We start from the raw sequence: 27,535 nt of genomic DNA, 5'->3' as shown, positions 1-27,535 counted from the left end.
TGGTGATTATTATCATTATTATTATTATAATTATTAGGATCATATGTGTATTAGTGCTTTCAGAGATCCACTAATGCTGTTTAGTCAAAAAATACAGTTTTCATCATTTGTATGTTAAACTGTAAACAAACTGTCAGGACCAGACGACTGGAGTTTACTGTTTTGATTGATGACATGATCATAATCACCGTAACAGTTGCCATGACTATCATCATCTTTTTCTTCCCCTTCCTCTTCTTCTTTCTCTTCTAGTGTTTGTATTTATTGGAAAAAAGCAAAGTTACAAAATTAGATGAAGAGTGGAGGACACTTGTGTGTGTGTAGGTGTGTTCGTGAGTTTCCACAATATGCTCACCACCTTGTGTGCACAGCGGCAAGTGTGTTGGAACATCTCAATCACAGAGTAGAGATCAGGTTCAATTACACATGCAATAACTTTTAGGTCTCCACAGGCCGAGAAACCATTTGTATGCTAATAAGTATGACAGCAGCAATGACTTGCAGTAAATGTAACATCTGCTGCTTGATCAAATCTGATATTAGAGCATTACCACAATCAGCTTTTGCTTTTTGCCCTGAAACCACTTGTTAGCCTTGTAAAATCCTTCTGGGAAGTGTTTTGGCATCTGGTATTGGTGATGAAATAACTCTCCTCCTGGCTTTTTCTTGTTTCTGTGCAGTGTGTGAAAGTATATTTGTGCTTTAGCAGTGTCAAATCAGTCTTATATATACTGACCAAATGACAAATTTAAAACCTGAGCGTTGTACAACACTCTTCATCCTAAGACCCTTGATTCGGACAGGGAAAACCTCCTTCCCACAAAAATAAAAAAATATACAAAAACAAAAACATTTTGCACTGAAAAAAGAGGAAACACTTTAAGAGGAGCAGACGAGGAGGGATCAGTCCCTGTTCCAGGACAGAGATAGAAGATGTATTAGTGAAAACATAAAAGAATAATAACCTTGGGTCCCAGTCAAAAATTGTAATTAGCCATGAGATAGCTCTATGGAAAGTTAGAGCTATCTCATGCTCTATTGGTCTTATTGGTCCACTGCTTTGGTTGAAATATCAAAACGACTACTGGACTGATCACCATGGCAACTTACAGATGTTCATTTTCCAACAATGATGAGTCCTAATGACTTCAGTAACTTTTCCTGAGCACCACCAGGTTGTCATTTGTTGAAATGTCCCAGTAACTGTTGGTTAGTTTTCTGGTTCATGTTTCCCTCAGGAAGAATCTTAGTAACTCTGGTGATCCCCTGATTTTTCATAGACTAGCCTACGACCATCAGGTCAAATTGTTTTGCTTTATTCCAGTGCTTTGGCTACCTGCAAAACTTATGATATTCTCATCAGCCTCTTGTCTCTAAAACTTTCACTGTGAGCATGTTGGTAAGTGGGGGTTAATATTTGGTATGTTTTTTTTGGTTCTTTGTTGAAAGGAAAGTCAAATAAAAATATTTTCCCTTAAATGTTTTAGGTGGTTAATATAGTAGATTTTTTTCCTGAAATGATAGTAAAACAATGCAATTCTCAGAAGACCACAGGGCTCCAATTTTGATTTAATGCACCTTTACTTGAGTTATATATCAAATATCATAAAGATCGGCTCTCTGGAGCACATGTCATTTCTGGAATTGTGTGTGGTATGTTTGCATGCATACTGTTCAAGATAAAAGAACTTAACAAAATTAATTAAATGATATCAAATGAAACACAGCAACTTTCTCCAACATGATTAAACACCCCCTGTTTACATGGCAGCTAATTTGAGCTGTAATTAGATTTGATACGTGTCTGTGAAATATTTTCTGACATGAGAGCGAAGAGACAGAAAGAGTAGAGCATTTCAATGAGAGAAGCTTGCTGCATGCAGCTCTCACTTCAAGGGCCTGAAAAAGATCAATGAGGAAGAATAGCAGTGGGACTTGACTGCAAATTGAGCAGCCTTTAATCACCTCACACAGTTCACAGTAGTGTGAAAGTTCTCGCCATGAAAAGGTTTAATCACTAGCCAACCTGAAAAGAGTCAACTTGTCGCTAATAAAGGGCACACACAGCATATGGGGGCTCATGCACACACATGCATGCTTTTGTTAATGTACTTAGGCACATGCAAAAACAGATGGACATCCTTGCAATTTTTGCACACATTCTGACACAAGGCTTTAAAATCAGCCACTCATGACTGGCACATACTGATAATAACCACCAGTTTACGAATCTCAGGGTAAAGCTTCCCTAGTTTGGTGAGTTTGTTAGCGCAGAAAGTAGCCAGCGGAGTAAGAGGCGGTCATCATTTGTCAGCTAACTGAAGGGTTTCAATGACAAATGATAATTACCCCTCAACAGCCGCCAGCCTTCTCAGAGAATGAAAACTAAATCTGTCAATTCTCTTAAAAGGCAGAGACATGAGGGTCATTGGTCACTCTCCAGTGGATGGCTAAATGAATATACAATATGTGTTTGGATTATTACTCAAGGGATAACTTTTCACTGTTGCCGTGCATGCATAGTGTCCTTTACCTGCATATACAACTGATCCATCACAAACAATCAAGTATTTTATGATAAAAGTAATTCTCAAATGAGATCTACAAAGACTAATCACGATAACAAGAAGTGAGGACCCTGAAGGCACCAGAAGGTTAATAAAGACGATGTGTACTAAGAGACCTCATTAGTGAAAACCTTTCATGATGCTTCCCAGGAAGCCCATATAGCTGACCCAGGTGCCGCTGAGAATGTGACCTTGGCGTGATAGAAAACGGGTAATAAATCCAGTGGCCTCAGGGACACAGATGTGTAGTTTGTGGACAGCTGGGTCAATGAAGAGGCGAGCTATGAATCTAAATTGCACCTGTCTCTCTTTCTCCCTCGTCCCCACTATAAAATGCATTGAAGTAACGCTGCTCCACTGGCTCAGCGAGATCAGAAGCTTGTTATTCAGAATGTTAAACGCAGTTCACCTTGCCATATGTCGTGCCCTCTGTCTTCCAGCTTCCTGTCAATCATCTCTCTCTGCACTGATGAATAAAGTAAAAGCATTATGAACATAATCTGTAAAGACACCCTCCAGCAGAGAATCATTTGCATATCAAAGATAAAACACAATTAAAGTGATGCACCAGTGTTGATTTACAATAGTTTCACCATATGAACATTGAAGGATGAGTACAATCTACCACATCACAGAGAGACATAAACTGGATCAGGGTTGAGATAAAACACCCTGCCACGCAGACAGGTGACAGGTCAAATAAACAGCTCTCTCCATAGGACTGTTATTAACCTCTGGTTCACACTGCTTAAAGGAAGCGCCTGCCAGTGTGTTGGAATTATTGCCAATAAAAGTCCAATTCCATCAGAATTTGAAGGGAACACGGGGGCTTATGCTTATCCACCCATGTTGACCACATGTTGGTCATCCAGATTGTCATTTTTTTCAGCCGTGTCAGACACAGTGGGTGCTAGACCCCAGTATTTTTAAGCAGGGTTCATTGTTGCTACAGCCAAATGATTTTTAGTGCAGAGATAACGAGTGGATTTCGGTTAAAGTAAGAGGAAAGTTACACTGGAGGTCTTCAAGAAAATATATTTTACAAAAATAGTTGTAGGATGATATATTTCTTCCCTGTGGATTTATCTCTAAGAGTTTCCACAGTAGGTTGGTTTAATTTCTGTTCAGGCTTATTTCTCACTACTCAATCCCTGCAAATCACTACATCCCCGTGGAGCCAGAAATCTGCACAGACCCTCAGTGCAGTGGAACCGCGGTGAGATAGAGAAACTGATCGTATAGTGGATCTCTGTCGCCATCTAGCGGAACATATAGAACTTGAGTTTTAGGACTCAAGAGTTTCGATGTGCAATGTGGAGGTAAACCCAGAATTTCAGGATAGTATACATGTCTTTGATTTACATTAGCAGATAGAATCACTGTAAGCCATTTACTTAATAAAAAATATTAACTTCTAAAACAGAACATATATATTTTCAGAGCTGGAAGGCAAAACATGGGCCATACTTGATCATTCAGCGCTCTTCTCCGGCGCACTGAATGAATAGAATCAAACACACCCAGCCTCAGAGTCATGTGGTTGGTCATGAGGAAGTAAACAGGGAGTAGAAGGAGGTAAAAGAGATAACATTTTTTTAGTCTTTGACTTTTAAAAATTGCGACTATTTAAAGTAAATAAGTCAGACGCAAAACGTTAGCGTACCAAGATATGTTTACGTCTTTTCATATGTTGTAGTCTGCTGCATCAGAGCTAATCAAAGTAGCTAGGAGGCTATATGCTAATGGTAGTTAGCAGTGTATGACCATATAATAACTCCTCGAATCCTTCCATTTAGAAACCAAACAAAAGTGTTTGATTTTGAGTTTCAATGTGTCTTCGGGAAACCTGGAATTTGTGAAACCCAGGGGTGTTAAAACGCTACAAAAATAATAGGATTAACAGTAACATTAGTGTTGTCGAATGTATTTCCAGTGAGAAAATCTGCGGTCTCATGCAAAGTAGGCTGCTCTTATAACGCTATAGTAAAGGTAATATTAATGTAAGTTAACACCTAAGCCTCCCCTCAGCAGGATGAACAAAATTTCCCAATTGGAAAAAACTAAAACTAAAAAAAAAAATCTAAACTACATTAAACATTTTTAATATTCCTTCCTTTTAAAACATTCTGCTTTTCATTTATCAGCTGGCGTATTCAAGCAGTCAGTCTGCTGCACAAACACAGGATCAAGTACAACTGTTTCCATCCTCCTCTTCCTCCTCCAGCCGAGATGGTGGACTTCTTGGCAGAAAACAACCTGTGTGGCCAGGCCATCCTCAGGATAGTCTCTAGAGGGAATGCCATCATTGCTGAGCTTTTGCGCCTCTCTGACTTCATCCCTGCAGTGTTCAGACTCAAGGACAAGAGCGACCAGCAGAAATATGGAGACATCATCTGTGACTTCAGCTACTTTAAGGTATGGATTTCATCAGGGCACTTGAACAGTTAGATACAGTCTAGTCCCTGGGCCAAATATGAACATACAAGTGCTGAAGTGACAACTCAGTAACATGTAAAGGAGAGGAAAGGAAGCATGTGATGCATGTTCATGGTAATGTAGTCATTATCCTGCTGTAGGGTTTTTCTAGAGTTCAGGACATGAACAGTTTAGCTGTGTGTAAGATTTATCAAAATAATTGCTTTCTTGTTGGAAAAGAGTTCTACCATTGCTGGGAGCTGTGTTTACATTTTTCGCAGTTTTGAGTGCACTTGTTTCGTGATGTCGTGTCTTCGTCAGGGTCCAGAGTATTATGAAAGCAAGCTGGAAGCCAAACCTGACCTTCAAGACCTGGATGAAGAGTTCAGAGAGAACAATATTGAGATTCTGTCAAGGTTCTATCTGGCTTTTGAGAGTGTCCACAAATACATAGTTGATCTTAACAGGCAAGACATGCTTATTTATTTGTTTGATTGTTTATTATTCAGTTCACTTTCAGTTCAATCAATTCAAAAGTAAAAGTTTTTTAGAATGTGAAAACATGTTTTGAGCTGCCTTTTGAGATAAGTAATGAAAACATAGTCCCTGACCTTGATTCACACTCTTCTCAAACACCAAACATGATAAATATTATAAGGCGTTGTTTTATTATTTTTTCCTCTCTAGATATTTGGATGACCTACATGAGGGTGTTTATATTCAGCAAACCCTGGAGACTGTGCTTCTAAATGAGGATGGGAAACAGCTTTTAGTAAGTAACTCAAAGGCAAATCAGTTTTCGTCTTGTAACAAAACGGGAACTGATTTCATTTCCTAGTCCTTAATATTCCACATTAACACTAACCGACAAGACACGACAGAAGTTGATTGTGCATGTTTTCTCTTCCACTCAGTGTGAGGCTCTCTACCTTTATGGAGTCATGCTGCTGGTTATTGACCAAAAAATTGAAGGGGAGGTCAGAGAGAGGATGCTTGTTTCCTACTATAGATACAGGTGCGCTTGTGAATCACACACCCACACACACACACACACACACACACATTCCATGTTTGCTTGCTGACTCACTGGCTTGAAGTGCTCGATTCACTTTTTACCTCGCTTAGAGCGAAGTTGAGTCATTTTACTTGACTACCTGCATTCGCTTAAAATATTAGACAAAGTGAACCTTATAGTTGGTGTACCTGATCTTCATCTGCATCTAAGTTCATATATCACCCCTGTAAGTGTACTATAATAAAGATGCAGATGCACTTATTTTTTCTCTTGTTGCAGTGGTCTAAGATGGAACATTTCAATTCATTTTTGCAAAATCATTTAGTAGAATCAAAATATGCTTTACCAATACCAATAATTAATACCAAGAAGCAAGACTCTGCTTTTCTCCTCACTACTATTTAAATCGTGTCCAACTATTTTATTGTTTCACATGTTGTCCAGTGCTGCTCGTTCATCAGCAGACTCCAACCTGGATGACATCTGCAAGCTCCTGCGCAGCACCGGCTACTCCAGTCAGCCAGGAGCCAAACGGCCGGCCAACTACCCAGAAAGCTACTTCCAGAGAGTTCCCATCAGCACCACTTTTATTAATATGGTCATTGGCAGGCTGCGCTCGGACGACATATACAACCAAGTGAGAAACATTGGGTCAAGCAGCATTCTGAACTTTTTAGAAACCAGAATGAAAAAATTTGGTTCTTTCATATGACAGCTAAGTATTCCTTTGATGCAAATTTTATGAGACTGTTACAATTTGAGTGGGTTTAGACCATGTCAGTTGTCATGATCTGCACCTAAAATCACATCTCTTCCTTTCCTTTAGGTGTCTGCATACCCTCTACCAGAGCATCGCAGCACAGCGCTGGCAAACCAGGCAGCCATGCTGTATGTGTGCCTCTACTTCAGCCCACCCATACTGCACACCCAGCAGGCCAAGATGAGGGAGATAGTGGACAAGTACTTCCCTGACAACTGGGTAAGGCATTTGTTATATGGTAGAACTGTGCATGTTGAAACTGATATAAACACGTTAATGAAATGTTATGGTATTCACTGTGTTGCATTTTGCCATTCACTGTCTTGCTTGCCACTGTTTTTCTATGCTGAATGTTGCGCTGAAGTGTTTGGGTTGTGTGTCTGCAGGTTATCAGTATCTACATGGGGATCACAGTGAACCTGATGGAGGCTTGGGAACCATACAAAGCTGCTAAGACCGCTCTTAACTACACCTTAGACTCTGCCAACATTAAAGAGCAGGTATTAATCAGTCTGTATTGGTTTCAGTGTCACACAGTCTTCATCTTTTCCAATTTATAGTCCTTCAGTATGGCACACTATTGTATGCAGGTACTGATAACTGCGGCCGCATAATTGTAAGTCATCCAATGTGACTGTGCAGAATATAAATTGAAATGCGTGAGTATTACTCAAATCTGTGACTTTGAAAAGACGTGTTTAAACTTAAAGTTTGATGGTGAATGTACATGAGCTGAAACTGAGCAGACATGTGCTAAGGTGTAGTCTTGAAGAGGTCAGCACATGTAGCAGGAAGAAGCAACTGAACAAGTGTGTCATCTGCAAACGTTACCATGCTTCCTAATAGCCACTAGTACGAGTGAATGAATGAATGTATTATTTATCATCTCAGGTCAAAGATGCTTTGAATCTCATCTCTCCCAACCCACACCCTCACCCCATCACTGTGTGTTTAGGCCACTCGATATGCAGCAGGCATGGAGAGCCTGAGGCCTCAGGTGCAGCAGCTGCTGAAGGAAGGTTTCCTCAGGGAAGAGATCATCCTGGACAACATTCCCAAACTACTCAACTGTCTGAGGGACTGCAATGTTGCTATTCGCTGGTTGATGTTGCACTGTGCAGAGTCAGGTTAGAATATTGGGCAGCTTTTTACTTCAGAGGCACAACATGCACTAGTTTCCAATAAGAAAACAACATACAGATTTAAAAGAAAATGATCTCTCCCAATAATCTTATTTTCCTTTTGGAATCCAACGTAGCTTGGAGAAACATAGACAATTTTGTCCATTTCTAGTTGAGCTGGAAGGTTCATATTATAAATTAGCTCCAAATTTGTGAATCTTTGGAAATACAATGTCAATAAAAATAGGTTTTTAATTTACAGTTTACTCACTTTGTCATTATCCTCCAGCCTATGATCCAAACAACAAGCGACTGCGTCAGATTAAAGACCAAGTGCTCAACGACTCCAAGTACAACCCCAAGATCCTGTTCCAGCTCCTGCTGGACACTGCTCAGTTTGAGTTCACACTCAAAGAGGTGAGAGCTTCTCTTCAATGCTCAATAATGTGAACAATGACAGGGAAAACATGGAAAGACAAGCAACACACCGGGCTTCTCTCTTCTGTAGAGAGTGTGACAGTGTGAAATTAATGCCAGAATAATTCCAAAGTGAACCAGCCAACTGTGTTTCTCATTAGTTTTGTCCCCTGTGTCGTCGATTAGCGTACAGTCAGACAGCATATGGCTAGTCAGTCTTATGACGAGGAGAGGACACAAGTTTAATGTTCTCATTACACATCTCATCTGACTGATCCCTCCTCATCGACTCGGCATCTGTGCTGTCCCTCTTCCAGATGTTTAAGCAGATGTTGTCAGAGAAGCAGATCAAATGGGAGAGCTACAAGAAGGAGGGGTCAGAGAGAATGACTGAACTGGCCGAAGTCTTCTCTGGCGTCAAACCTCTTACCAGGGTGGAGAAAAATGGTGAGTTACACTGTTAGGGTGGGTGAGATGAAGGATAACACACAGCAAAGATGTGGCAGTGACTGAAAGGAACCTCAGCCGTGCAGCATTTTGTGCACACAGATGCTTAAAAGAGTTTAGGCTTGAAGCAGGTTAGAGAAAAATGTTGAGGTAGGAACAAAATGCATCAGGGATACACATTCAGGACGAAGCATATTAAATTTACATCAGTCATACTTACTTCTATCATTGCGACTCTGTGGCTCCACTAGAGAGACCCATTTTTCTTAACCATCACTTGTGAAGAATACTTTGATAACTTTCTCTTTCCACTTGTACTAAACAGCTCTATTACTCCTCACAGAGAACTTACAGGCCTGGTTCAGAGAAATCTCAAAGCAGATTGAGTCTTTGAACTACGAGGACTCAACAGCTGCTGGGAGGAAGACAGTGCAGCTCATTCAGGCTCTTGTCGAGGTGAGCAAGATGGATCATATTTCATGGCAACTTTACATTTTCACATCCAACAGATGCTGGTGCTAATCATTAATATTTGATTTGCTGACACTTCATTGAAGACCTTAGAATTTAAATTTTCTAACATTATTTGAATCTTTTCATATTGTTTTGCTTAGTGTCCTCATTTTCTCCTGTTAATCCTGCCACTTTCTTATGGAATAAGATACGTCCTAAATGTGATTTTTAAAAAATGTCAAATGTCAATGGGTTATGTTTATTTATATAGCCACCAATAACTGTTTACACAGTTATTTAGTCCATGGTGATGGTCTTCTGTGCCAGTACCAAATTATCCACATGAGACAGAAATTTAATGGTTAATTGTTTTGTTAAACATCAAGAACTCCCATGGAAGTACCTTCAATCCTTGGACACAGCTATGTGTTTGCAGTACAGTTACATGTGTCTTTAACAATGTTTTTGTCATGGCCTTCAGGTCCAAGAGTTCCACCAGTTGGAGTCCAACCTACAGGTGTGTCAGTTCCTGGCTGACACCAGGAAGTTTCTGCACCAAATGATCCGCACCATCAATATCAAAGAAGAGGTCCTCATAACCATGCAGATAGTTGGAGACCTGTCCTATGCGTGGCAGATAATTGACAGGTGCTTAATCACTTATAAACATTAAAGCCACACTAGCTTAATGCCATATTAGGAACTGCTTTCTTTGTAGTTCGTGTTATTTTTTTTCTTAGAAGCCTCCTCAGTAGCAGTAGACAGTCTGTGAGACAGTCTGTTAAGCCTCTCATATAAAATATCAATAGGGCTGCAGTGCTGCTCTTGTTTTGACTTTTAACTAAGTTGTGTTTAGGTTTTGTTTTGTCTGTATAGCAGATTTCACCACTTTTTTCTGTCTTATGTTTTATTCTGCAGCTTCACATCAATTATGCAGGAGAGCATCAGAGTCAATCCGTCCATGGTTACCAAACTGAGAGCTACATTTCTCAAGGTGAGCCACACTTCTGAAGGTTTTTACCCTGCACACATGCTCACACATTGGCAAAAGATTATAAATTATTTCTGTATGTTTGCCTTGATTTGGTGAGTTACTACCTGTGACGATAAAATAATAATGCGTGTGTGTGTGTCACCAGCTGGCATCTGCACTGGACCTTCCGTTGCTGCGTATCAACCAGGCCAACAGTGCTGACCTGCTGAGTGTCTCACAGTTCTACTCTGGGGAGTTGGTGGCTTATGTAAGAAAGGTACGGTACCTTTCAGATATGAGGATGCACTCTTCATCATTTCCTGTGGCACTCATATATGATCTTGGTTTTAAAATGCTTTCCCCGTTTTAACAAGTGAGCTCTGAATGCTGTAAATTGTTGCTCAGTAACAGCTGCAGTCATGATTAATGTTTCTACAACTATTCTACAAACTATTTGGCAAATTTACCCCAAAACTGTTACTTAGTGGATGTATACCTTAAGATGTTATTACCTTCTGGTTTCATCAGCCACATGCCATGTTACTTTATACCAGAGGATTTACTTCTCCTAGCTGTACATAAGACTTTTCAGCCTTGTGCACCGTCTGCTTTTGAAGACTAATCTCAAGTCTTCTGTTTCAAAAAACAAACCCTCAGACGTACTTTAAATTCATATTGGGGCTCAGCTTTGAGTATGTAATCTTTTTTTTTCAGGTGCTGCAGATCATCCCAGAGAGCATGTTCACCTCTCTGGCCAAGATCATCAAGCTTCAGATTCATGACATCATGGAGGTGCCCACACGGCTAGATAAGGACAAGCTGAAGGACTACTCCCAGCTTGGGGCTCGCTATGAAGTAAAACAATTGTTACGGTTGAAACAGTCACGCTTTGCGATTTGTGTGTTGCTCTGGGCACGTTCAGAATAAAAGAAAAATATTATATTAAATCAAAGCAGAAAGAGAGGCCTCGAGTTGCTCTGTTTTGATGTCGACTTGTATGTGAGTGTGAGGCAATCACACCAGCTGGCACTTCTGAATATTTTTCAATCTCACTTGCAGCTTTTGATGTGAAATAGAAATTCAGAAAGGAGGTTTATATGAAAACTGATTGTGCACACTTGAGTTGCATTATATAGAATATGTGAGGCTGATATTGACACGGCATATTTTCGAGTCAAATGCACTGAAATTAAGCGGTTGTTAGAGCGATTATTCTTTTGAATAGAATTTCATGCCAAATTTCTTCACATACTGTTAAAGTACAGTATGAACTGGCATCTCTTTTGTCAAGTCAATGTAGAATATCTTTTCTTTAGATTACACTAATCATTTAATTGAAGGTTCTTGTGCCGTTTGTATGCCTAATTGCCGTTCTGCTTCCTGTGATCATAGGTAGCCAAATTTACCCATGACATCTCCATTTTCACTGAGGGGATCCTGATGATGAAGACCACTCTTGTTGGGATCATTAAGGTAAATGATGTGATTAAGTTATTTGAACTTGTTTCAGTCTTCTACCTTCACTTTTACCATTATCATAGAATATTAAAACACCTTTGCCTATATGGCAAAATGCAAGCAAGGATTTGGTGTTGACATCAGCCACTGAGAAGTCCAAAATAAGTTACTGTAGTGAAATTTACTTTACTAACACAGTGTGATGATTTAGGTGGATCCTAAGCAGCTCCTGGAGGATGGCATCAGGAAGGAGCTGGTAAAGAGGGTAGCTTATGCTCTACATAAGGGATTGATCTTCAACCCCAAGGCTAAGGTCAGACATCTGATCTACTATATGTTGATTACTGCCTGTTTGTTACTGTAGTTTCTACAGGATAGGTTTTGGCCAGAATACAGTGTAGAACATATTTTTAGTGGCTCATTATAATCTCTGAAAAATGGAAAGATGAAATTAAAGAATCTTCTACTCTCCTAGCTGAGTGAGCTGATGCCCAAGTTGAAGGAGATGGCAGCCACCATGGATGGGTTCTACAGGTCGTTTGAGTACATTCAGGACTACGTCAGCATTTATGGCCTTAAAATCTGGCAGGAGGAAGTGTCCCGTATCATCAACTACAATGTGGAACAGGAATGCAACAGCTTCCTTAGGTCCAAGGTCAGGCTCATCCCATTAGCAGGCTTTTTACTGTTTCTGACCACATCCCTGAATAGTACAGACATTCATCTTTCTTTAATCAATATGAGATGCTTTGGTTGTTTGTCCGTTTGTCAGTGACTGGAGTTGATTGATTGCTTCTTTCTTTGCTTGTAATCAGATCCAGGACTGGCAAAGTGTGCACCAGTCCACCCACATCCCCATTCCAAAGTTTCCTCCTGTGGATGAGTCTGCCACCTTCATTGGTCGTCTCTGCAGGGAGATCCTCCGAATCACTGACCCCAAGTATGTGCACTGAAGTATAACAGTGAAATTGAAATAGAACCGTTATTAAAATCTTAGGAAGTGTTTTTTTTTTTGTCAGAACAACTGGGCCTTAATCTGAAGATGGAGATCCAAGCTTTGACCTTATCTGATGCTGAATCTTAAACTATTTTCTTGATAAATAATGCTCCCTTTTACAGGTTAACGGCCTACATCGACCAGATGAACACCTGGTATGACCTTAAGAGCCACCAAGAGGTCACCAACAAGAGGCTGTTCTCTGAGATCCAGAACACCCTGGGAACATTTGGTCTCAACGGATTAGACCGTCTTCTCTGCTTCATGATTGTCAAGGAACTTCAGGTAATTAGCATAACAATATCTCAGGTTATGCTCTTATTGAAATAAAAATGGGCAAAAGTTACAAAGTTAAGACTTTCAGCTTTTATTCAAGGTCTGACAGAAGTGTGGCAACAAACCCCTTGAATTAAAGCTGAAAGTCTTTGCTTTGCTCACATCTTGAGTGTTTCATTTCAAATTCAGTGTGGTGGTGTACAAAGGCCAAAAAACTTTTAGTTTTACCAATATATATGGACCGAACTGTATTGCACATTTGCTACCTGCCTCTCCCATCAGAACTTCCTGACAATGCTTCAGAAGACCATCCTGAGGGACAAAGCTGTGGTGGATGTTTTTAAAGCCATACTGGGTGCTGTCAACCCAGTCCAGGGCATTGTGGGTAGGTATTTATTTAAGAAATCCTACAGCCTGTCAGGATCTTTTTATTTCTTGAGAAACATTAATATATTTATTATTATTATATGATATATTTATTTATTTATTTATTTTATTTCTGCAACAGCTAATGCCAGCAAAGTGTATGCCAGTGCTGTGGCCAAAACTCAGAAGATCTGGGGTGCATACCTGGAAGCCATCATGAAGGTACTTTTCAATGAATAGCAATTAATCATTAATATTGTAAATATATTAATACTGTGATACTTATAAATACTGTATACTTAATATTCATGCTTCGTTTTTCAAAACATGAGCTCAAATTGTGTTTACAATTTTTTTTTGCATCTTGACCCCCTCCCAGTCTCCTCTATGTTCGTGCTTCTCTTCATTGTAGACCATCTGTCAGTGCCAATAAAAACACAGTGCTGTAAAAATAATGTTAAAGGCATAAAATGCAGGAACAATGTATAGACTCATACAAAAGTAATCCCTTCAGAGCTTGGTTCACGCTAATGCTGCACCCTCTCCTCATTCACTGTCTAACTTGCTTGACCACTGCTGCTCTCAGTCTAGTCATGAAGGGGAGCAACTTTGAATGGCTGGTTTTAAACCAACAATTCTCACATATGATGCCTTTAATTATGCAGTATGTGTTTGTTATAGGTGGGTCAGATGCAGATTCTCAGACAGCAGATTGCTAATGAGCTGAACTACTCCTGCAAGTTTGACTCCAAACACCTGGCTGCTGCCCTGGAAAACCTCAACAAGTCAGTCCAGTCTTACTACCTCAAAGCCATCATATATGTGTGTACATATATATATGTGTGTGTGTATAAGAGAGAGAGATAGAGAGACTCTTAATTCTTTATTCTAGTAGTATATTATTAGCTTCATGTAAATGCTCTTGCTGTTGGATTTAAGAAGAAAATATATGATGTGACCTTTTCTAATTTGAAAAATGATTGTTGCTCCAATTCAAAATTTTCTTCAAACTCTTCTATTCACCTCACATATGTCAACTCTTATTGTGACCTTGCCAGGTCTCTGCTGGCAGACATTGAAGCTCACTACCAGGATCCATCGCTGCCCTACCCTAAAGAGGACAACACTCTTCTGTATGACATTACTGCCCACCTGGAGGCTGCTGGCATTCACAACCCACTGAACAAGGTCTGGAGATTATGGGTGTTGCTTTACACACAATGTGATTAGCGTTTGAGGAATAATAATTGATTTTCAGCAACTCTCTCTGCCTATTTTCCGTGTTGTAGGCTTATAGGTTGCAGAATGCCCTGACCGTTTTTCTTCTGTTAATGTTTGTCACAGATCTACATCACCACAAAGCGCCTGCCTTACTTCCCCATCATCAACTTCCTGTTTATTATTGCTCAGCTGCCTAAACTTCAGTACAGCAAGAACCAAGGCAAGTTTTTTTTTTTCAGTTTACAAGTCAAACCAGTTTCAGAGAAGCTTGGTTGAGAAGCTACACAGTTTTCCCCAACCATGCTTTTAAACATGTTAGGATAGATGAAAGGTATGGGAAAATACAGGAAGTTACTACTTGGACAAGGAAGGTATAAGGAATGTGAGCACACCAGATTCTTGATATAGTAGTGATAAATTATGTGGTGGATTTTTCAATTAGTTAGTCAGGCTTAGTGGTATATAAGGCTGTGTTGACATGTAAATGACCACACAGCTGACAGTCTTGGTGTTCTCCTAGGAATGACCTGCAAGAAAGCCACAGACCCAGTTGACTGGCCTCCTTTAGTGCTCGGCGTGCTCACTCTGCTCAAGCAGTTCCATTCCAGATACACACAACACTTCCTGGCTCTCCTTGGTCAGTTCATTCGCTCTATCATGGAGCAGTGCACAAGGTAACAAAGCAGACTTATTATAACAGAATAATTGTTTAAAATTTACACTTCATTTTGTGTATTTTAAATAAAGACATTGTCTCACTTTTTGTTTGGTCTGTTTGAATACTTTTCTTAAATGTACCGTGTTATGGCTTAATGAACTTAAATGAATTTTCATTTGAATTTTCATTTGTTCCCATCACAGTCAGAAGATCCCTGACGTACCCTCTGATGTAGTGGGAGCTCTGATGTTTCTGGAAGACTATGTGAAGTACACAAAACTTTCACGCAAGGTAGGACAACTTTGACCTTAGTAAACATGCTAGTAATGTTGTAAAAATGTGATACATTACAACAGTTTACATCAACTGCAGCTGGTAGGAAGCCTGAGGTTTGACTACTGACAATTCTACAATGTGTTTAGCAGCTGTATTGTTTTTAAGTAGGATGTAATACCTTTCAACTGTAAGAAATGCTAAATGTCCCTGAATGAGACATAACTATAACATTCTTGAGTCACTATGTCTTGCATTTTTACAGTATGTACTGTTGAAATAGTAATGTGTATTCTGCTTTATTTTCTCTGTTCTTCCAAGGTGGCCGAAGCCCATGTGCCCAGTTTCATTTTTGATGAGTTCAGAACAATACTGTGAAAAACTGGATGAAGCATTTCGTCAAATTATGTTTTTGTTGGCATAGGCTCTTTTCATTTCAGTCTGCAGACATTTTGACTTGTCAAATTAGGATTGTACATAGATAAACAAAGTGTAATTACATATTACTTAACTTCCCAACCTTGTATATTGTCACTTTGTGCCATTTCCACAAGTTAATTAATAAAAATTCTTGTTCATAATATATTGTTTTGTTTGATTTCTGTGAATGATTGGATCTTTTGTTCGAGGCTTTTACTTTGAAAAAAACAACACGGAAGTCAATCCTGAGCCATTCCTGTAGTTACTTTTAAGCGGGTGGTCTGTGTTTGTCGTTTCCGTGTTCATGTAGTTCATTTTGGCTGCTCCTCTTCATAAACGCGTGTAGAAAAAACTGACACACAATAATAGGCTACGCACTCATTGTACCTCGTCGGTTAGCGAGCTAAGCTAGCCGGAGCAGAAGTGGGTAACGTTAGCAAGTTAGGCTAACGTATAGATATTTACCGGTAGCTTAACAGAAGGTGATGTACATGGTGTCTGTGATCTTAGAGGACAAAAGATACTCAACGTAATGTCTCTTAGCGCAGTCCACGGAACACTGTCGAGCCTGAAATCATGTCAGGCAGACATCGGTACGGGAATGGATATAGTGACAGATGTGGCTATGGACCTAGCCGAAGGTCACGGTAAGTATTATTGTTTTTTGATAAACTCAACGCCACACATTAACCAGGGATATTTTAAGAATTCTTACCTCTATGGTGCTATTGATTTAATAAATATATTTCCCGTCGTTGAAAGAAACCTAGCGTATTTATTAATGTACAGCAGGTTGCTTAATTTTGAGATAAGTGAGCAAAGTTAGTTGAACTTATGTTGTTGGATGTTTTCATTTTATGCTACCTTCAGCTCTTTTTTTTAAACTGACATGCACTTAGTAGTTAATTAAAATATTTTGCTTTTGTTGTATTTTACGAACAACTTTATAAGTTTATAACATATTATACACTGGTATAGATCAGTTTACCCAGCAATATACAAAGTGGTCAAAATTAGCTCAACCTTGACTGACTTCATATTAATGCCAGCCATGATCCAGTATGTAATATACTTGCAGGAGTCATTCTGCATGAGTAGTTGTACCTTTGATACATTTGTTGCTAATACTTCCTTTTTTCTAGTACTGCAAGACTTTTACATGTGGTATTGGTATTGCTACTTTTACTCTCAAGTAAATGATCTGAATACTATTTCAGACCCTGTGTGTGCTGTTATGTTGCAGATACAGAAGAGAACCCTGCCGTCAAAGAGCTGGAGGACATGATTCTGGAGTGTGCCAAGCTCGACAGGGAGATTAACTACTTTATTGATGCTGTGCAACAAGTCACAGCAGAGGTAAGAGCAACCCATTTCTGGGATAATGACTTAAATTGCAGAAAAAAAGTGCAGTTAGGTAACTGGTTCTCTGGAAGGTCATTCAGCACTGGCGATGGGTCCTGCTACGCCATGTACACCCAGTTTTTCTAATGCCAAGGTGTTATTTTGAAATAATACTACAGTTAACTCTAATTAACGCTATTAACTTACAACTGACACTAATTGAAAAGATGGAGGAATAAGCCTAACCTACTTTTGTTTCTATAGGTTACTACACAGCAGCCAGAGGCCATGTTCAGCCTGTCTGCCAAAGTGAAGGAGCAGTTCACAGAGAGAATAGCCAGACTCTCTGATGCCGATCTGCAGAATCACCAAAAAGTAGTGGCCTTCAAGGACAGCATCAAGAACTCTCTCAACCAAGGTAAGGCCTGTGTCTGTATTTATGCACTGGTGGATTCAGTGCAATGCATTGTGTACTTATAACAGACTTTGATAACAGCTGTGCCTGCAGGAGGGTTTCTTTAGCCAAGAAGATTCAAACACGCACACCAGATTTTGCAGAGTTTATGGTTGAATAATTATGTTTGTCGTCCACCCTGTGGCTGTTATTTTCTATTATTTTTCCTTCTTAATTGTTGTCCTCTTTACGCCCATTATTAAAAAAAATGGTCAAAGACAGTGCCATATTTTTAGGTTCTCTGCAGACACTGTTACTGAAATTTCTGCTAAGCCAGTCTGACTCAGTGCCTAAAGTTGGACTGTGTGAGATAAGAAATTTCAAAATGTGAACTAAACTGAGTATATGAGATAATTGTATTCTGCTGTACTGTATTGTGTGAAGGCTTAATCCATTAAACATCGTTACTGTTTACTAAATGAGTGGCACTTTATGAAGCTTACATGTTGCTTTCTTAAAGGCTGAAATTAGAATATGTAAGAATAGTGTAGCACCTGGTCCCTGGAGGAACACTGTCTCGTTTCACTGTTCACTGTTCTGTAAACAGCTGAAATGACAATAAAAATCTCTTGACTTGACTAACCCTGTGACCTGGGTCGTTCATTTATTGTTTATCGTTGCCCGGTAGAGTTTAATGTGGCAATGTGTGTGTCTTTTTAATACCTTAAGCTCAGGCTGAACTTTGACTATTCGATTGTTGTAGCTTTGCTGGGACATCAGCAGTAGATATTGTGAACTTTATAGTTGAGCTAAGAAAAAAGGTGAGATTGCTTTATGTGTGGGTGGGTGTGTTAGATGCCTGTGTATCTGCTTGTCGGTAACTGTAGTGTCTTAAGGCTATGTGTGCATCTGCAGTATAAATGTAAGAGGTTGTGTGTCTCATGCTAAGTAAGAATGTGTGAAATGGTGGTGCTGTTTGGTTCGCAGCACATTCTTCATTACTTAAATGTTTCCATGTAGTTTTGCTCTTAATAACATTCAGGATTAGCTCTGAATTTATAAGCAGCTGAGAGGAACATGTTTCCTCTAAATCCATGTATTTACCTTTTGGATATTCTGTTGCCGTCTTGTCACTGAACCAGTTCATTGTTTCTTACTTACTGTGTTTCTTACTGTGACTGAACATCTGTAAGAACACTGTATGCATGCTTGTTTTCAGGCAGCCAAGAGTCAGCAGACAAGATGGAGGAGCTAGATGAGGACATAGCTGTTACACAGAGCCAAGTCAACTTCACCTGCCCACTCACACAGGTAGACTGCTCCAGCCAGATTATGGTCATTTTACTTTACAGCAATTTGTGCCGTCACAGTGAATGCTTTTTTCCATCTTAATACATCCCTATCTGTTTATTTACATTCAAACATTAGTTTCAGTGTCAGTAAAATGTACAAAAAGCACCATGACTTGATGCTTTAGCAACTACATTGCGTTTTTGGTCTTTTGTGTTTTATTATATAACAAACAACTGTGTGTCTTTACTCAAGGTGGAGATGGTGAACCCGGTGAAGAATAAGAAGTGTAACCACAACTATGACGAAGGAGCCATACTGGGGCTGATCAAAACAAAACACAGCCAGAAAAAGAAATGCCGGTAATACACTCTCCCTCAGAGGGCTGTTAGAAAGTTGAGTCAGGTTTTATAGCAGTAAACAACTCGGCAGGCTGGCATGAGACCAGCCGTCTGCCTTAATTCACATTTTCTTTATTATGCTGCTTTGATGTTGGAATGAAATTAAATGTGGCTGGTCCCAGAGGAACACTGATGAAATCCTAGTGCAGGTTTATGTTGTTGTCAAAGAAATTTGCCTGTTATTGTCTTGGGTCCTAACTGCAGTCACTGTATACATTACACGCACAATTATTACAGCAAACCTCAAGAGGGTTTTCCATAGTCTGATTCAGTGTATGACTGATGGAATGCTGTTGTACTTGTCTGCAGTTTTGTGTTTTTTGATACCCTTTCAACGTGTTGGCTTACCCTCTCATTCTCTGTCCTCTAGCTGTCCTGTGGTGGGCTGTGGGAACACAGATGTGAAAGAGACGGATCTGATTCCTGATCAGATGCTGAGGAGAAAGATCCAGAGCCATAAGAGACAGGGCAATCGGACATAGTACTCCACATTTTTATTGGCTGAATCATTCATGCCTCAGAAATGATTTGTATATTAAGACAGGAGTGTGTTGTAAGCAGCTATGGTTGTTTCATAGTTGATAACCAACGTTTATTGTTTTTTAATGTAGTTTTTTCCCCCCCGATATTTGTACTTAAGGAAAACTCCAATTAAATTAGAATTGAAGAAGCGATGACTTGTTTGTGATTCAGTTGGAACATTTTTTTATCTCCTCCCTCTTGTCAAATGTAAATAATTAAAGTTGCCAGACTTGTATTACTAATTGTGCATGTGGGTTAATCATTTGTGTTGCGGCCTACGTGGTGCAGTAAGGTGACAGAACCACAAGAGAGCAGTGTCTGCAGGAGCACGCTGCCCTGCATAGCCAGAACAGAAGAAATGAACTTTTCATCTCTGGATTACAAATTCTCAACCCAGGTATGCAACAGGATTACTGGTAGACTACAGCAACCGCTACTGGCAACTATATATGCTAGAAGTACTTCTTTTGGTATTCAGGTTAGTGAACATTTGTATTTGAATTAATGTTGGAAATTATAACATCTTTCTGTGCCCCCTCCCCCTTTAAAATAAGCCAGTTTATGCAGTTAACTGAAGTAGGACATTGAAGGTACTAAAAGAACTTCCTGTTTTGTGAACGAACCATAAACCGATTCTTTCTTAAAAAGCAGCAGGCATGTTCTTACGTAATTAAAACTCTCCTTTCCTGCCTGCCCTCGCTCACTGTGAAGGGTCTTTGTTGCAAAGAGAAACAAACAAAGGCAGTGTTGGGATGAAGCTAGGTGAAGCTTATGTTTTAATAACCTTGCATCAGACATTTTTAAAAATCTCTAATTGCTCTTTCGCTCTAAACAGTGCGTCACACAGTGCTAAGAGCCTTTCGACTATGAAGATATTAAGTGGCAACAAATGATCTGGCTAATGTTGACTCATTCTTTCCTCCATTCTGCTTCATTCTGAAGTGCCATTCTGCAAATCTAATCCTGCTTACTGCACAACATGTTAAGTCACAGGTAATTTCACAACAACAGTTCAATTTGCAGAAAGTGCACTCACAAGCACACACCAGCATTGCATTCACCGTACCACAGGCAGAGCCATTAAAGCTGATTCTCTGGATGGATGCAGGAACTGTAATTACCCCCAGAAATTCAATCACAATACCATATAGACACACGGCATTGAGGGGAAAAACAACCCAATCAATTCCCCATGGATGTTTGCTTTCCTCTGGTTATGTTTGATGTGGAATTCACATTCATCTGTTCCAAAGCTCCAAGAAGTAGTTGTAATGGCTGCCTGAGACACTGTAAGTCTCAATATCTGGATTGTCCAAGGAGGATTTTTACCTTTGGCTGAAAATGAACACAATCTCACTTCCTGGCACAGGAGTCCTGGCTGGTACAGAATGGAGAGGGAGGAGAACAGCGAGGAGCTCTCCTCCAAAACTGGTTTGATCCAGGCGTCATGCTTCCCTCCCACTGATTTTTGGGCCTAAATCCACAGTTTGACACTCCTATCAAAACATGAGTCTGCTTCCTTGTGCTGTCGACACACCTTTATAGAGTTGTCAAGGAAAGTGTGTTCTCTCTGAAGTTGCCCACATGACCTTCCAACTCTGAGGTGGATACAGGAGTTCATGACTTCAAGTCGTACCAGAACTTTATAGAGTGGAGCACAAAACAATAAATTAAGCATTGCTTATGCAACTCTACTGCTTGCATTAAGGTCCCACATTAGGACAGGCCACATTAGGAATAGTACAAGTGTAGATGATAAAATGAATGAATTACGCTGCTTCAGTTTCACGGTGTTGGTTTGAGCATGCTGCTTCACAGTCTGGATTTATTGGGATGCTTGAATAGAACCGAGCTATTGTCCTTGTTATTAGTGACACCTGCGGTTTTCCCACTATGACAAATCAAAATGTCTGCTGTGAAAAAGGTCTACTATAATTGGGGCATTTCAGAGATACTTTCCATCACTGTTTTGATATCCCAGCTGGCATCACAGATATGTTACTCTGTACAGCTTAAGAGGTTTGGAGGCAAAATCCAGCACAAAGTCATTATAAAGAAAGAAATGTACAGCTCAAGTCAGTTTTGATTTGACTGTAGGCCTATAAACATACAGTATGTCAGACTCTTTACATTAGTACATCCTCAAATTCAATGGGACTCTGTGATGGAATAAAAATGTATGCCCACAGTTTTGCATTTGAGCTTACATTTGATTTTATTAAATAAACTACTTTTGTAGTTTGTGTTTGAAAGGATGAGGAAAGCTGTAGTTAATAGCATTTAGCCTTTATGGTCCTTATCCTAATGTGACATGCCCTAAAGTAAACCAAAGTCAGGCTTTTGTACACACCTTCTCTCTAAATCTAATCACCCAGTGCTGATTAAAAATGACAGCACTGAATAAACAGCCTAGATGAATGTATTTCTTCTTGCCTTCAACAACTACGTGTTTTTCCTTCCTGTAGCCTGTACAGGATGTGTCTGCTGCACTCGTCATGAAAGTTTTGTTGCTTTCATCATTTCCTTGTTAACATTTTTTATCAGTAGGTTGGTATGAAACTTGTAAGTTTTATTACCAAGATATAAACTATAGCCTATGCTCCTGTATGTTTGGATGTTGTGGTATCATTTACCCCACTTGAAAAAACACTCTGTCATCACTGTGTGTGTGTGTGTGTGTGTGTGTGCAGTACAGTAAAGTGGGCTTTATCATGCTCTTTATTTATGCATCCCCATGACATGCCACATGTGCATGTTATAGACTACAATGAAAAACATTCTTGTAAGCCCACACTATTACAGCAAATGATATTGCTTACCTGAATTAACTGCAGAAATTTACTTAAATAAATTTCTCAAAATAATCAGTCATGCAAATCTAACTGCAGTGGAAACATTTCACATGAGAGATACATGTTTTTCTATGTATTTGAATTAAACTTGAGACTGAATACGTGAAGACGCAAAAGGGCGCACTGTCGCTTTAAAAGAAAACACCTCCCTGTAGTCTCTGGATCCTGCTTGAGTTTCGTTGCAACAACCTCTGTGGTTCATACTACAGACGGTCTGTAGAGCACAGCAAACTCCGTTACCACACAGGAAAGAGCAGCTGCCAGCACACTGTCAAACAGTCCTGTTTGTTTTTCCGATGTGACGACTGGAGTGTGGGAGCTGCTGTCAGGGGCTGAACTGCAGGTGAGTCCGCCTGCTTGTCCACTGAGTTCCTCTGGACTGCCCTGAGCAAAATGAACCGCAGTATTTTTTAAGAAAACAATTGAGGAAGATTAACAGGACAGCAGAAGAGTAGTTGATGTCAAACAGCCCCGAGGTTGACGGAAAAAGTAAGGATAGAAGTGGTTAGGCTGTATTTAGTGAGTATCGTGGTAACTGTGAGCCAACAGGTGTGTCAGGTCACACCTGTTAGGAATGTAAACTATACGCGCAGCAGTGACTTGCAGATCGGCTTCGATTGTGTTGACGTCGTTGTTTGAGCTACTGTCTTCTTTATTTCCGGACAGGTCGGCGCAGGTGGAGCTCATTTGAAGGCTATGTACAGCTGGACATGGATTATTGGTGCCCGTCCTCGCCGCTTTGGATTTAGTTGAAACACAGCCCAGCTCTGCGCCTCCTCCCGTCTCTTCTCCGCGGTGAAGTGAGTGCGCCAAGAACAGGTGGATCCTGTTTGTGTGCTCAGCTTTATCCCACAGTCCGCCTTTCACCTTTATGGGGAACCAGGTGGAGAAATTAACGCATTTAAATTACGCAGAGGTGCCGACGTCGGACCCAAATGGGTTCGACCCGGACGACGACGGACAGCGGATTGGTGTCTCTTACATTTTCTCCAACGACGACGGCGACGACGACCAGGACGATAATTTGGACCACTTTTCATCGGTCGACCACACGGTGAAACACGAAGAGAAGCCCTTCGACCCTCAGGATGAGCTGGAGTGCTCCATTCACTACCGAGAGGAGTGCGTCTACGAGAGAAACACCGGAGCCGCGACTCACTCTGCGGAAAGTCTCCTGAACAAGTGCAGACCCGGGGACCTGCTGGAGTTTGTGGCCACTGGACAGTATCCACACTGGGCTGTTTACGTGGGGGACTTCCAGGTGGTTCACTTGCACAGGGCTGAGATAAAGAACAACTTTCTCACCGATGTGAGCCAGGGCAAAAAAGGCAGAATAGTGAACGGTCTCTACAGGTACCGTGCGTTACCACCGGAGGTGATTGTGCGCAACGCCCTGGATCATGTTGGATCGAGGGACAGAGAGCTGTACTGGAGAAACTCGGAGTGTTTTGCCGCCTGGTGCCGGTTTGGCAAACGGGAGTTCAAAATCGGAGGTGAGATCAGGATTGGAAAGCAGCCGTACAAGTTAAAATTACGCTTTTCAGAGAAGAAGAGTCACGTCCTGGAGTTTCAGAGCCTCGAGGACGTGATCATGGAAAAGAGGAGGAACGATCAGATTGGCAAAGATGCCGTGATGCAAGAGCTGGCCAACCACCTGAACGCAACACATGAAATCAAATAAGAACATTTTGTCAAATCGTAGTGGATTCTCTGGTCACCTGATGCGGATCTGACCTGTAGGCTAAATAAGATGTTCTGTGGAAAATGCCCAGTTCTTCGTGCTTAAAAACAAAGCGTGGAGTATTTATCAAGTCAGCCAGTAAAAGCTTTGTCTGTGGGCTTGGGAGCGTTTGAATCTTCAGAAGGAGTGCAAATACATCTTAAAGTCTTTTTTTTCTCTCTCTGAAATGAGTGGGGTGACACTTGTTTCTTTCTCAAGTGCATTAGCAAAGCAGGTTCCAACAATCAAAACAAAACTCTCCCAATCCGATTTGGGTCGGCATCGAGTGAAAATTTCACACTGGGAAATTTCCTTCCTCTTCAAAAATCACAGAATTTTTTTCACACCCAACCCAAAGTAAAGACTTTTCATGATGGGTACATAATTTGCATCTGAGCTGCACCTGCAGTCTAATCATTTGGGGATGAAATCAGAATTGAATTGTCCATAATTATCTTTCTAATCCAATGAATCTTTGCACAGGGGAGCAAAACCTCCCCAATGTACTTCTACCTGATGAGAGTGCTGACAGTGCTTGCTCCTGTACAACTCAGGTGTTGGACATCAATACAGAGTGGAAGAGACTTGTCTCCTTGCTTTTATTAATGTGTGTAAACCTTGCGGATTCCCTAACTGTTGCTTTATAGCCAGTCATCACATGACTTTGCCCACTTTTTGACTACCTTGCGGACGCTGTTCACAGTTTTGACAGTTCACTTGTATTGATTCATCCATTTCAACAGTTTATTTTTTTGGACAAAAAAGATGTTTGTATGAAGGAATATTGAAATAAATATATATTTGAAGAGTAAAGCTTTTTTTTTTTCTCTTTAGTGAATTGTGACTGACCATTATTTAATATATAGCGATGTCGGTGATCAATAATTTCAAACTATCAGTCTCAGGAAAAGCAGGTGAGGTTTACTCTATGTTCTAACCAAACCCTGCATCCAAAACACCATAAACACCAGCACTGTGTACCACTGCACGGATTGTTTGAAAGCAGCTACACGAGCGTCACAATCCCAGCTCACGCCCTTCAAGATACACACCTACACCTGTTCAACTAGTACAATCCCTGCTTTTTGTTTGTTGTTGTCTGATGAAGAGTGTTGGCTGGCCTGCTGCTGCTGCTGCCAGGTTTGATCAAAATATTTGCTTCAGAGCAGCAGCTCCCTCAAACTACTTAAACATCAGCTTTGTTAGCTTGTGTTAAGTTGTGTTCCAACTGTGCTGGACATTTTGCTTTGTTTACACCTCTGCCGACTGAAGATAAGTCAGTTTTGAAAGTTTAGCCGCAGGCTAAGAATGTTCACTCATATTTGGAATTACAGCCTTCATTAAAATGCGGGCAAAGGTGCAGCTCTGTTTGTGTATACCCACAAATATGCTCAACTTCAACTAAGCCAAGTGATTCTCCTTCCCATTTAGCTTCTGTAAAGATACAGTATGAGTTTGGGGATAAAATATGTATGTGGGATAAGATTCCTGTTGATATAATTTCACAAGATTAAAACCGTGATGGAGAAAAGGGCCACTAAAATAAATAGTATATCAGATTAGAACAGGGAATGGATGCAAAAAAGTGAGATACCTGTGACATTTTAAATGCCAGTGTCTCACCAATAATGTCAAAAAATGAAAAGCTTGTGAAATACTTAACAGTATGTTCACATACAGAGTCTGCGACGGAAATTAGAGCAGACTGAGGTTGTTTTCAACTGCAAGACATCTTGTTTTTCTTTTATATTTCCTCTGTTTCGGAGAAAGCTGATGATTGGCTCATAGCCAGTCGGTAGATGAGGTATTTTGCCTGGTTGTTTTCCTCTGGTAATATTTGCACAGAGATAATGCTGTAGTCATTTTGCTTCAGGTAACGTCCCCTTGGACCCAAAGCAGGATCACCATCAGCACTGATATCGTATAGGAAAGCTGCCGGACACATTAGCATTTCTTCAGTCCTCTGTGGTCTACCACAGTGATGAAATACAAATTGTGTATGTGATGCATATTTATGATCATCAGTCACATTTTTTTTTTTTTATCACCATCAGAATGCAGAATTGGGTGAAGCACATGATGTTAAAGCAGCTGCCAGTACAGTTGTATAATTGTGAGGATTAACTCACATTTTTCAATCATGTGTGACAAAGTTGAAATGGAATTGTACTTACATCATAATTCATTCATTCAATTTGATTTTCTGTCCATGAATTTCAGGCTTTTCTGTGATCTCTGCATACATATAGTTTACCAAGTACTATGAAAACTGTTCAAGCTGGTGGCTGATTTAACATAAATTTGAGTACTATTTTATTGTCAGGCTAGTGAAATCTTAAAGGCTCCCTGCGGTGTTTTCTCATAAACAAAGTTTCTGTTTACATTTGTGTTACTGGTGTTATTCACCAAAACACAGAACGTGAATCTTTGAGGTATAGTAAACATGTTGAATATATTTTCTTCTTCACAAAACAATTGCTAATGTATATATAAGTCAATTTAAAAATACATTCTCACAGGGTATCATTCATTAGCTTGTCTACACAAAATTGCACCAATTTTACATTCAGTCCAATATCTCAAGAAAGCTGGGACATTGTGCATGCCTGATTGAGTGAGTTGAGACTTCAGAAAAAGGCCACCACTGCTATCGTTAACCAAACTAGATCATATGTGACAAGTGAGAGCGATCAGTTTCAAAGTGATCTATTTCAAAATCATCTTTTTTCATGATAGAAAAAGTAAAAGACCAGGGGAAGCTTTTGGTTTGACATATTGGCTTATTCATGTCAGCCTTTTGGCCAGCGAGTCTGTCATGTTTCCTTTGGAGGACTGGAGGAAAGCCCACACCCCTCTGGCAAAACTGGCAACATGACAGAAGTTGGGTACAAGCCAGAGCTCAAATCAAACCCACCCTATGTTTACAAAATGTCATTATCTCCATAAACTTCCTCCTACACACAAACATCTCTGAACTTTGGAGGAGTGTGCTTATGAGGAGATTCTATCTGACAGGCCTACAGGAAGTGGGAGTGTATTTTGGACGTGGCCTCAAGCCAGTGCAAGATCGTTATCCATGTGGGACAAACACTGTGTAGCTTAAAGATGGATAGTTTGAGGACACTTTCAGTTTTATGTGTTTGACTATTCAGAACATGAATCACACCTCATGGGTTTT

General features: G+C 40.1%; 3 protein-coding genes across 4 annotated transcripts; all 3 read left to right on the top strand.

The window, feature by feature from the left end:
- Positions 1 to 4,000: 4,000 nt before the first annotated feature.
- washc5 (WASH complex subunit 5) lies at positions 4,001 to 15,998 on the top strand. 2 transcript variants are annotated; one of them, XM_046399099.1, is made up of 29 exons: positions 4,001 to 4,142; positions 4,712 to 4,982; positions 5,304 to 5,449; positions 5,670 to 5,754; positions 5,897 to 5,997; positions 6,442 to 6,634; positions 6,824 to 6,976; positions 7,144 to 7,257; positions 7,713 to 7,884; positions 8,168 to 8,295; positions 8,613 to 8,742; positions 9,086 to 9,198; positions 9,677 to 9,843; positions 10,114 to 10,189; positions 10,335 to 10,445; positions 10,883 to 11,023; positions 11,561 to 11,641; positions 11,838 to 11,939; positions 12,102 to 12,281; positions 12,442 to 12,566; positions 12,746 to 12,908; positions 13,182 to 13,284; positions 13,408 to 13,487; positions 13,947 to 14,050; positions 14,324 to 14,453; positions 14,610 to 14,706; positions 15,007 to 15,160; positions 15,348 to 15,435; positions 15,739 to 15,998. In XM_046399099.1, the coding sequence occupies exons 2-29, from the start codon at positions 4,797 to 4,799 to the stop codon at positions 15,793 to 15,795; spliced, it is 3,480 nt and encodes a 1,159-aa protein (XP_046255055.1). In that variant the 5' UTR covers positions 4,001 to 4,142; positions 4,712 to 4,796; the 3' UTR covers positions 15,796 to 15,998. The 2 variants fall into 2 exon arrangements, with proteins under 2 accessions (XP_046255055.1, XP_046255056.1); XM_046399100.1 differs by having other exon boundaries at positions 4,010 to 4,142; positions 4,792 to 4,982.
- An 87-nt stretch (positions 15,999 to 16,085) lies between these two features.
- nsmce2 (NSE2 (MMS21) homolog, SMC5-SMC6 complex SUMO ligase) lies at positions 16,086 to 20,020 on the top strand. Its single transcript, XM_046399102.1, has 6 exons — positions 16,086 to 16,484; positions 17,081 to 17,193; positions 17,443 to 17,596; positions 18,792 to 18,883; positions 19,118 to 19,224; positions 19,634 to 20,020. The coding sequence occupies exons 1-6, from the start codon at positions 16,370 to 16,372 to the stop codon at positions 19,743 to 19,745; spliced, it is 693 nt and encodes a 230-aa protein (XP_046255058.1). The 5' UTR covers positions 16,086 to 16,369; the 3' UTR covers positions 19,746 to 20,020.
- Positions 20,021 to 22,779: 2,759 nt separating this feature from the next.
- Positions 22,780 to 25,170, top strand: lratd2b (LRAT domain containing 2b). Its single transcript, XM_046399101.1, has 2 exons — positions 22,780 to 22,980; positions 23,304 to 25,170. Exon 2 carries the CDS (start codon positions 23,509 to 23,511, stop codon positions 24,316 to 24,318), a length of 810 nt encoding a protein of 269 aa, XP_046255057.1. The 5' UTR covers positions 22,780 to 22,980; positions 23,304 to 23,508; the 3' UTR covers positions 24,319 to 25,170.
- Positions 25,171 to 27,535: the final 2,365 nt, after the last annotated feature.

This window comes from Scatophagus argus, chromosome 9 (assembly GCF_020382885.2).
Source record: "Scatophagus argus isolate fScaArg1 chromosome 9, fScaArg1.pri, whole genome shotgun sequence".
NCBI classification, from domain to species: domain Eukaryota; kingdom Metazoa; phylum Chordata; class Actinopteri; family Scatophagidae; genus Scatophagus; species Scatophagus argus.
The sequence above is the reverse complement of the archived record's forward strand: the minus strand, read 5'-3'. Positions and strand labels throughout refer to the sequence as shown.

Bases quoted from the DNA above. Each gene is read 5' to 3' on its own strand.
- nsmce2 (XM_046399102.1), top strand. From the start codon at position 16,370: ATGTCTCTTAGCGCAGTCCACGGAACACTGTCGAGCCTGAAATCATGT. The intron at 16,485-17,080 runs GTAAGTATTATT...GTTATGTTGCAG, and splicing joins GGACCTAGCCGAAGGTCACG to ATACAGAAGAGAACCCTGCC. The intron at 19,225-19,633 runs GTAATACACTCT...TCTGTCCTCTAG, and splicing joins AGCCAGAAAAAGAAATGCCG to CTGTCCTGTGGTGGGCTGTG.
- lratd2b (XM_046399101.1), top strand. From the start codon at position 23,509: ATGGGGAACCAGGTGGAGAAATTAACGCATTTAAATTACGCAGAGGTG.
- washc5 (XM_046399099.1), top strand. From the start codon at position 4,797: ATGGTGGACTTCTTGGCAGAAAACAACCTGTGTGGCCAGGCCATCCTC. The intron at 8,296-8,612 runs GTGAGAGCTTCT...TCCCTCTTCCAG, and splicing joins TTGAGTTCACACTCAAAGAG to ATGTTTAAGCAGATGTTGTC. The intron at 14,454-14,609 runs GTCTGGAGATTA...TGTTTGTCACAG, and splicing joins TTCACAACCCACTGAACAAG to ATCTACATCACCACAAAGCG.